Source organism: Myotis lucifugus, unplaced genomic scaffold (genome assembly GCF_000147115.1).
Source record: "Myotis lucifugus unplaced genomic scaffold, Myoluc2.0 scaffold_178, whole genome shotgun sequence".
NCBI classification, from domain to species: Eukaryota; Metazoa; Chordata; class Mammalia; order Chiroptera; family Vespertilionidae; genus Myotis; species Myotis lucifugus.
Genome location: NW_005871226.1, coordinates 2,029,367 through 2,039,606, shown reverse-complemented (window position 1 = coordinate 2,039,606; position 10,240 = coordinate 2,029,367). Strand labels below are relative to the sequence as shown.

At 47.4% G+C, this 10,240-nt stretch overlaps 1 protein-coding gene across 1 annotated transcript; it reads right to left on the bottom strand.

Annotated features, from left to right (window-relative positions):
* Positions 1–7,728: 7,728 nt before the first annotated feature.
* Positions 7,729–9,041, bottom strand: LOC102425687 (ATP-dependent RNA helicase DDX39A-like). Its single transcript, XM_023760308.1, has 2 exons — positions 8,677–9,041; positions 7,729–8,583 (listed from the first exon to the last, which is right to left on the bottom strand). Exons 1-2 carry the CDS (start codon positions 9,013–9,015, stop codon positions 7,729–7,731), a joined length of 1,194 nt encoding a protein of 397 aa, XP_023616076.1. The 5' UTR covers positions 9,016–9,041.
* Between the last annotated feature and the right edge of the window lie 1,199 nt (positions 9,042–10,240).

Genomic DNA, 10,240 nt, shown 5'->3' with positions numbered 1-10,240 from the left:
ACCATGGGGAAGTGGAACTTCAAAACACTCAGGCACTTCCCTCTGAAGGTTGCTGGTGGCAGCCATCCACAGCAAAGATGGCGGGAGGTGGTTGCACAGAGCTGGTCAAAGGTGGGCCTTCACCAGAGTCCCCTGCAGGGCGGGCATGGCCAGATCTGCTGTGAAAGCTGGTGCCAGATGGTCAGGCCCAGGGAGCCCAAGAGTGGGGCGGGGGGCAAGCATAGTACCTTGAGGTGAGCTGCTGCCAGAAATGCACACAAAGGAGTAGGTGGCAGGTGTGGCATAAAGAGCAGCCCACCACGGGCCTGGGAGAATGTAGTTGTGGAAATGAGAACAGCAAAATGTGGGGTTGAGGGTGTGGGAAATGCTCACGTGTTTGAATTCAAATGTTCGACTCTGAGACAGAAAATATGGCGAAAATGAGACTTTTAATAATAGGTTTCGAGAACAGGTGTCTTTGGTCACAGGCATACCTGGTGCAGCAAGCATAGCCCATTTATTTAGTCCCTTCTCTGGTTCCTCATTGGCTGAGTACTATTGGGTCACCTGTTTCCTCATAGGTGGCCTAGGTCTAGCTGTCTCCTATTGGGCCACTTAAAAAAAATCGGGCCGAGGGCTTTCTACCTGCCTCCACCTCCCCTGTCTAGCTGAGGCTGACGCCTTGGGGTTTTCACCATGACATAGGCCCACGGCCCATGTGCACAGTTCTTTGTTCCTCTTCCCTCCTCCCTACATTCTGTTTGCCCTGGGAATAGTCAGTAAATTCCATCAAAAGCCGACCATGCTGGAGATGGATCACAGAGGTCCATTTCCTACACTGGGGACAGGAAGCCCATTTCCAGCTTCCCCCATCTTGGTGTATCAGCCCCCAACAACCTAAGCCTCAGACTGGCCTTAGGCTTGCCTGTCTCTGAGCTGGCAGCCTGCTCACCCAGGTTCTGTGAGCTGCTCTTCACCAGGTCCCAGGGCTGTCACTGGTGCCAGGCCTCGGCCCCAACCTGGCTCCAGCTCTGATCCTCCAGCAGCGCCCTGACAACACCCTGGAGCCGGTAGCTTGAGCCATCAAAGCCAAGACCCAAGGAAGGAAGCAGAAGGCCCTCCAGGCTGGCTCCATCTGGGGGCTCTGCCTCCATTTGCACAGTAGTTGCTGTCAGATCTTCTGTATCCAGATCTTCTCACTGGGTATGTGTGCCCAACCGTGGGCACTTCCCTTTCCCATGCCTGTGACCTTCCTGGGAGAATTGCCCTGGAGTTTCTGGGGCTGTTCTGTAAGCACTGGATTTTACATCCCCCAGGCAGCCCTTAATCAATGAGTGATAGTATGGGAGAAGGAAAGTTTGGTTCTCTTGCTTGGAAGCAGGATAATCCTGGGGTATAATAGAAAATAACAGCAGACAAATACATTCTTTAAAATTATTATAATTACTTAAAAATTTAATATTATTTAATATTATTTTAACAATTTCGCATCTTAGCTGGTTTGGCTCAGTGGATAGAACGTCAGCCAGTGGACTAAAGGGTCCTGGGTTCGATTCTGGTCAAGGGCACATGCCCGGGTTTCAGGCTCGATTCCCAGTAGGGGGCATGCAGGAGGTAGCCGATCAGCAGCTGATCAATGATTCTCTCTCTTCATTGATTTTTTAAAATATATTTTTATTGATTTCAGAGCGGAAGGAAGAGGGAGAGAGAGAGAGAGAGAAACATCCATGATGAGAGAGAATAATGGATCGGCTGCCTCCTGCAAGTCCCCCTCTAGGGATCAAGCCCAGAACTCGGGCATGTGCCCTTGACTGAATCGAACCTGGGACCTTTCAGTTCGCAGGCCAATGCTCTATCCACTGAGCCAAACCGGCTAGGGCTCTTCATTGATGTTTTTATCTCTTTCTTTCTCTCCCTTTCTCTCTGAAATCAATAAACATATATATTTTTAAAAAAGAATATATTAGATAAGCAAAAAGGAAAAATATCTACCTGCAACCTCACCATGCATAGGTAAATAAACTCTCATATACATATGAAACACCTTTTTATATTTATCTGTATATCTTTCTCTAAATGAACATGTTGGTATCTATATCCATCTTGCAATAAATATCACTATATAAGTCTATATATCTTTATGTGTATATTCATGCCTGTCTTTCTCCATCTCCCTGTCTCCACATATCTGCTCTTGTGTCTGCTTCTGTCTGTGTATTTGTGTTCTCTTGCCCCTGCTCGACAGTGAACACATACAGCCCAGTGATGCATTCTTCCTGAGCCGAGACCGTCACTAATGGCTGGAGTCAAATATATTCCCAGTTCCAAGTTTCACCATCACTTCTTTTTTTTCTTTTTTTAAATCCTCACCTGAGGATATTTTTCCATGGATTTTTAGAGAGAGTGGAAGAGAGAGGGAAAGACAGAAACAACAATGTGAGAGAAACACATTGATTGGTTGCCTCCTGCAGGGGCCCCAGGCCAGGTAGGAGCCTGCGACCAAGGTACATGCCCTTGACCAGAAACACCCTGGAGCCGGTAGCTTGAGCCACCAAAGCCACTCTATCCGCTGAGCCAAACCAGCTAGGGCTTTACCGTCACTTCTGAGGCATCTAAGGATATGATCATCTATCTTTGGAATACCTTCTGGCAACCACTTTGTTCCATTCTCCTGAAAATGGGGCATTGTCAGCTCCTAGCCAAAAAGGAAAAACAGACAAGCAGGAAATCTCACACATTTTCTAAGAAGGCTTTTTCTCTTCCTCTGCTGCACTTGCTCCAGAGCAACCAACAACAATAACAACCAACAAAACCTGCCAGGTTTTCTGCAGATATTTATTGAGTCTTGTCCCACTCACTAATTAAATACTGCTTTCCACCTGGATGAGTGGAACCATTGTGGTGGAAGAGTGCCACCTGTCACCTGCCACAGCCCTTAGCTCACCTGGAATGAACATGGCAGAGTAGGTGAGCTGTGCTGTGCTCTCACAGTGAGATTTCAGGTGATCAAGATAACTTCTTTAGGTTCTCTTCCTTCCCTGTATCACATCCCCACTTTCTCCTGGAATCACTTCCAAACAAACTACTTGCACCCAGAATCGACTTTTGCAGGAACTCAGACTGAGACCAGCTACAAGTCAATGGGAGCACCTAGAAGCTTTAAACAGGGGATCAGATTGTACTGTTTGCAGCCGGGAATCCTAGCAATCAAGGCAGGAGATTGGAAACAAAGACGTCAGAGGGGAGATGAACAGTTCATGTCCACAAGGGGTGGTGAGAGCTGACCCAGGTCAGTGTTGTTCTGTCTGATCCCAGAAACATTCAAGGTGTAAACCAAGTGAATCATAGGTCTGAGTAACACAGGAAGGAAGTTATTTGGGTATGTTCTTTGGGTTTTTTATGTGTGTTTTTAAAATTTTATTTATTGGTTTTGAGAGAGAGAGAGATCGACTTGTTGTCTCACTTACTTATGCATTTGTTGGTTGATTCTTGTGTGTGCCCTGGTTGGGGATCTAACCTGCAACCTTGGAGTATCAGGGTGATGCTCTAACAGGGCTGATGTTTTTGTTTTTAACGAAGTGCAGTTTTATGTGCTTCCTGATCTTGCCATTTCTGGGATGCTCCAAAACTCTAGGAGGACAAAGGAGCATTTCACATCCTTCATCAGGGAATACAGTGACTTCCAAGAAGAGCGACTCCACCCTGACTGGCTGGTGGAATGGCCCAAGGCCAGTCCCAGCTGCATCAGAAGGAGGCCTGCCAGTGTGGCAATGATGTGTCACCTACTTGGTTTACTGCCTGTGACTGGCTATTTCTGGGCAAGGCTGTGAGGTTTCGCAGTCTGGGCCAGTGTGGGTGTGTGGGCAGAATGGAACTGGGGATGAGGGCAGAGACTGAGCAGAATGCCAAAGCTGGGAAACTGTGGGCTCTTTCCTTTACATGGTGGCCCCTCTCCACCCTTGCTCAGGTCAGCCCCTGTTTCTCCGGTCCTCACAGGGACAGGGGTTTCCAATGCAGTCCACTGCCAGCATGGCACTGCCCATTTCCACTGCAGCTTCGAGCTGGCCTACAGTTGTGGTTTCTGGCATGGCAGGGACATGGCCTGTTCCCCACACAACTGGTGAGTCACAGCATATGTGTCCAGTCTGTGGGCTGGTCACTTTCTCTCATTCATGCTGGAGTCCTGCCCCAGAGCCCAGTCATTAGGCCCTGACTTGAACCTAGTTATTCTAGAAGCATTCCCACCCACTTGTGTCCAGGGAAACTGGGACACTGCTGGTGGTAAGAGACCTCTGCTTTGCCAGCAGTGTGGCTCAGTTGTTGAGTGTCGACCTGTGAACCAGGAGGTCACCACTAGATTCAGGTCAGGGCCTATGACCGGGTTGCAAGCTCGATCCCCAATGGGGGGCATGTAGGAGGCAGCTGGTCAATGATTATCATCATTGGGGTTTCTATCTCTCTCTCCTTCTCCCTTGCTTTCAAAAATCAATAAAAAAATATTTTTTAAAAAAGAAAAAAAAAAGAGAGAGAGACTCCTGCTCTCGGGCCCCTTCTAGGCCCCAGCAAACAGGCCACACCCACTGACTCTCCTCTGCCCTCTCCTCTCTAAGAGACCATCAGAGCCACCCTGCTGCCCATAACAACAAGGTCCACTGGGAAAAACAATAAACAGCCAAGGAGGTGGATCATGGAAGTCAAAGAAATAGAGAATTCTTGTTCTAGTTCCCCCAAAGCACCAGCCTCATTGCTCCTGACAACTGGTGTCTCAGCCAGTATCTGAGCCTGTGCTGTTCCCTTTCTAACACAGGTCATCCTATTCATGGGTCATCCCAGTCTGTTAGGAAACTGGTCCTAATAATGAAACCAAACTTGCTTTCCTATAATATTTTCTACCTTTTCATATGTTTACTGAGCATTTGTATTTCATTCACAAATATCATATCATTTTTTTCTAAATTTTCAAATTTATTGCTATAAAGTTGTGCCTAGTATTTTTTCTGTTAGATATCTATACATTGTTCTTCTTATTGAAAATGTTATTTTTATTTTCTTATTTAAAAAATAAATCTTTATTGTTCAGATTATTACAGTTGTTCCTCTTTTCCCCCCCATAGCTCCCCTCCACTGGGTTCCCACCCCACCTCCTGCTCTTAGCCCCCCCCCCCGTCCTGATTCATAGGTGTACAATTTTTGTCCAGTTTCTTCCCGCACCCCCCACACTCCCTTCCTCCCCCCCGAGAATTGTCAGTCCGCTCCCTTTCAATGCCCCTGATTCTATTCTATTCACCAGTTTATTCTGTTCATCAGACTTCTTATTCACTTAATTTTTAGATTCACTTGTTGATAGATATGTACTTTTTGTCACTTTGTTGTTCATAATTTTTATCTTTACCTTTTTCTTCTTCCTCTTCTTAAAGAATACCCTTCAGCATTTCATATAATACTGGTTTGGCAGTGATGAACTCCTTTAGCTTTTTTTTTTATCTGTGAAGCTCTTTATCTGACCTTCAATTCTAAATGATAGTTTTGCTGGGTAGAGTAATCTTGGTTGTAGGTTCTTGCTATTCATCACTTTGAATATTTCTTGCCACTCCCTTCTGGCCTGCATAGTTTCTGTTGAGAAATCAGCTGATAGTCATATGGGTACTCCCTTGTAGGTAACTGTTTTTCTCTTGCTGCTTTTAATATTCTCTCTTTGTCTTTTGCCCTTGGCATTTTAATTATGATGTGCCTTGGTGTGGTCCTCTTTAGATTCCTTTTTTTGAGGAGTTTTCTCCACTTCCTGGACTTGTAAGTCTATTTCTTTCACCAGGTAGGGGAAGTTTTCTGTCATTATTTCTTCAAATAGGTTTTCAATATCTTGCTCTCTCTCTTCTTCTGGCACCCCTATAATTTGGATGTCAGTACGCTTGAAGTTGTCCCAGAGGCTCCTTGCACTATCTTCATATTTTTGTATTCTTTTTTTCTTTTGTTTTTTGCTTCTTCGATTTCAAATCTTTGACTTGATTCTTGGGATCCTCTCCTCTGCTGTTGGATCTCTGTATATTATTCTTTATTTCAGTCAGAGTATGCTTAATTTCTAATTGGTCCTTTTTCATATCCTTAAGGGTCTCACTATATTTCTCGGAGGTTTCTAGAAGATTCTTGAGTAACCTTATAACCGTGGTTTTGAACTCTATATCCAGTAGTTTGCTTTCCTCCATTTCTTTCATTTGTGACCTGTTTCTTTGTCTCCACATTTTGGCTGCTTCCATGTGTTGATAGAGTGGCTTTCTGTGCTAGGTGTCCTATAGGGCCCAGTGGCTCAGCCTCCCCAGTCACCTGAGGTGGACGATCTTGGTGCACCCCTTTGTGGGCTGTGTGCACAGTCTTGTTGTAGTTAAGCCTTGATTGCTGTTGGTATCACTGGGAGGAGTTGACCTCCAGGTCAATTGGCTGTGAGAACTAGTTGTGTCTACAATGGGAGAACTTCTGTGCTGGAGACACCCTTATGGGGTAGGACTTGCTTCAGTGGGGCTTTGGTGCTCACTGAGTCTGCCCTCTGAGTGTGTCTCTTATGTATGTGAAGAGTTGTAATCTGGATGGTCCCACTCTGACCACTGGGTAGACTGGCTCTTGGATCTCCAAGGAGGTGGAAAGTCAGCCACTGCCTGATGCCACTGCAGGAGCTACAGAGATCTGCAGATTCCTCCTCTTTGTTTGGGGTTTGGAGGTGCCCAGATGAGGTGCAGCTGTGAAGTAATGCAGGCTGCTGATGAACCTTAGGCCTTCTTTTGGAAGCTCTGGGGTTCTCTGACCCAGCTACAGTTTGACAGGTTTTTAGGCCGAGAAAGGCCAGGCCATTGGTATGCAAAAGCCTCTGCGCACAGCTTGGGTGGGGTTGTAAATTGGGTGGGGCAAGGTCTCAGGGAATCACCAGGGTGGAGCAAACCGCAATGGCTGCCAGTCTGCTCTGCCTTGGAGAGGTCCCGGGGTCTGTGTCCCGGGGCCTGTGCAGGAACAATGAACGCTGCAAGCATCTCTGCGATAAAGCTGCCCTCACATTCTGGTCCAATGCCAGACAGTCCAGTTTCTCTCCGTGTGAGTCTGGGTCCCCAAATTCTTGCCCAGAACTGGATTTCAGAGCAGTCGGGAGCTTGTATCTCTCTCCCGGTGAAAAAGACAGCAGTTTATCCAGCTGCCAGACCCTTTCACGGGCGCCTCTGTACCTCCACACTTCCACACCTCTGCACCTCCTACCGGACTCAATGTGCTTTTCTCTTTCCTTCTGGTTGTAGAATTTCCACTCAGCCAGCCTTCCCGTGGTTCTGGGTGATATTTTTTTTGTCTTTTAGTTGTAGTTTTATTTATTTATTTTTATTTTTTTTAAATATATTTTATTGATTTTTTTACAGAGAGGAAGGGAGAGGGATAAAGAGTTAGAAACATCGATGAAAGAGAAACATCTATCAGCTGCCTTCTGCACACCCCCTACTGGGGATGTGCCCGCAACCAAGGTATATGCCCTTGACCGGAATCGAACCTGGGACCCTTGAGTCTGCAGGCTGACGCTCTATCCACTGAGCCAAACTGGTCAGGGCTAGTTGTAGTTTTATTTTATTTATTTATTTTTATTTTTACATAATAAAAATTTATTGTTACACAAATGTACGGTGTTTGAACAGAAAAAGAAAGCCCCGCTGTTGCCTAGAAAGAGGAGTTGAAGCAGCACGTGGGAAGCAGGGTGGCTCCGGGATGTCAGGTGTGTGGTTAGTGGCTCGGCTCCATGTATGTGGAGATGTCCATTTCTTCAGGAAGCTCTGCCACATTGACTTCAAACCGACCCTGAACCTCATTGAGGATTTTGGCATCATTGTCATGAGACACAAAAGTGATAGCCAGACCTTTGGTGCCAAAGCGACCGGCACGAGCCACCCGGTGGAGGTAGGTGTCCGAGTCCCCAGGCATGTCATAATTGAAGACGATGTTGACTCGCTCAATGTCCATCCCTCGGCCAAACAGATCGGTGGCCACCAGGATCCGCCGCTGAAAGTCCTTGAACTGCTGATAGCGTGCTAGGCGCTCCTCCTGGGCCATGGCCCTGTGGATGGCGATGGCTGGGAAGTTCTGTTGCACGAGCAGCTGGGCCAGGGCCATGCAGCGCTGCACCGACCTCACGAAGATCACCACCTGGTTAAACTCTAGCACGTCCAGGAGGTCGAAGAGTTTACGGTTCTTTTCGCTGTCTTCGAGCTTGACATAGTACTGCTGCAGCCCATGCAGCGTGAGCTTGGTCTCGTCGTCCACCGACACCTCCATGGGATCTTGCATGAACTTCCTGCAGACGGGCCGGATCTCCTTGCTCAGCGTGGCACTGAACATCATGCACTGCTTCTCATGTGGCGTCAGACGAAAGATCTCCTGTACATCCCGCCGCATGTCCAGCTGCTCCAGCATCTTGTCACACTCGTCCAGCACGAAGTGCTTCACGTTTCTCAGGTTGAGGCTCCTGTTTCGCACGAGTGCCAAGATGCGACCTGGAGTCCCCACCACGACGTGGGGACAGTTCTTCTTCAACACCTCTTCGTCCTTCTTGATGGAGAGACCCCCGAAGAACACGGACACCTTGACACTGGGCATGTACTTGGAGAAGCGCTCATACTCCTTCCTGATCTGAAAGGCCAGCTCCCGAGTGTGGCACATGACCAGGACGGCTACCTGTCCATTGACGGGCTCGATCTGCTGTAGGGTGGCCAGCACGAAGACTGCAGTCTTACCCATTCCAGACTTGGCCTGGCACAGGACATCCATGCCCAGGATGGCTTGGGGAATACACTGGTGCTGAACCTCAGATGGATGCTCAAAGCCACAGTCCCCTACGGCCCTTAGGAGCTCAGGCTTCAGCAGAAAGTCCCGGAAGCCAGAGCTGTGGATGGAAACGTAGGACCCCTTGACATCTTTCTTGGGGGGTACTGGGGTGCTCTCTGTAGGAGCCTGGGGCTCTTCATCTTCCTCATAGTCCAGAAGCTCGTTTTCCACATCCTGTTCCGCCATCATACTTGTTGGGGTCCAGCCCCAGCAGGTCCAGGGGTCCCCAAAGGTGTGGACGGAGTCAGCGAAGAAGGAATGACCCGGAGACAGTGTTCAGTTGATCAGCAGCTTAGCCAGGATCTCTAGCTAGGATCTCCAGCCAAGTTCTGTCTAGGCTCTCCAGCCAAGTTCTGTCTTTTCTTGTCTTGTTACATCTGTATTTATACCAGTTGATTTTAATCCTGTCCATTTCTATTCCAAAGGTTAGGGCGTTTCTTATCTCCATTCCAGGGAGTGAAGATTATGTAGCTTAAGGGTGATTGTTCGTAGTTCAGGTGATTAACTACCCGCCTGGCATTTAGTTAAGGGGTTTTATTCCCTCCCTAACTTCAGGGGGAAATCCCTACCTGGGGAAACAACCTTTTCTCCGAGAGGTGACTTTGGTTAAAACACATAGCACCAAGAAGGGGAGCAAACACATTAAGAACAGTATGCCATATATACCAGGTCCCTTGAAACATATGTTGTGCAGATGTTTCTTCCCTGCAGCGACTGTGTCAAGCCCAAGGATGGACGAACAATCATACTGGTTCCCCGTTCGCCTCTGCGCGCTCTGAGAGTCGACTCGAGCTAGAGCGCTTCCTGCCTCCTGCGTTGGACCACAAGCCCCTATTTTTCATTATTAGCTGCAGAAAACATAAATCCTATCTTACAGTGGTACCTGTATGGTCGGTCGGTCGGTGCAGGCCCTCTTCCAATTGCAGACTTCTGACTTCTTGTGTTCTCACTTGGGGAATGTGGCCTAGTTGTAGTTTTAATGTGGTTGTGTGTGGCAGCAAGTTCAGGTGTTTACCTATGCCGCCATCTTGGTTGTCTCTTTATTATCTCTTTTTTATTATTTGATAACACTTTTTTTTAAAAAGTTTATTTTGTTGTTTTTCCTTCAATGAATTAGCATTTGGTTTGATTGGTCAAGTTTATTATTGGGTTTTGTTCTCAGTTTATTTATTTCTGCTTTTATCTTGAATAATTCCTGCTTAGACCTCCTTTGGATTTATTTTGCTATTCACTTGCTAGTTTCTTAGGCTGAACACTTAATTCAGCCCTGGCTGGTGCTGGCTCAGCTGGTTGGGCGCTGTCCTGTTCGCTGAAAAGTTGCCGGTTCCATTCTGGGTGAGGGCACATGCTTGGGTTGCAGGTTCAATCCCTGGTAGGGGGAGTGCAGGAAGCAGCTGATTGGTTTCTATCTCTC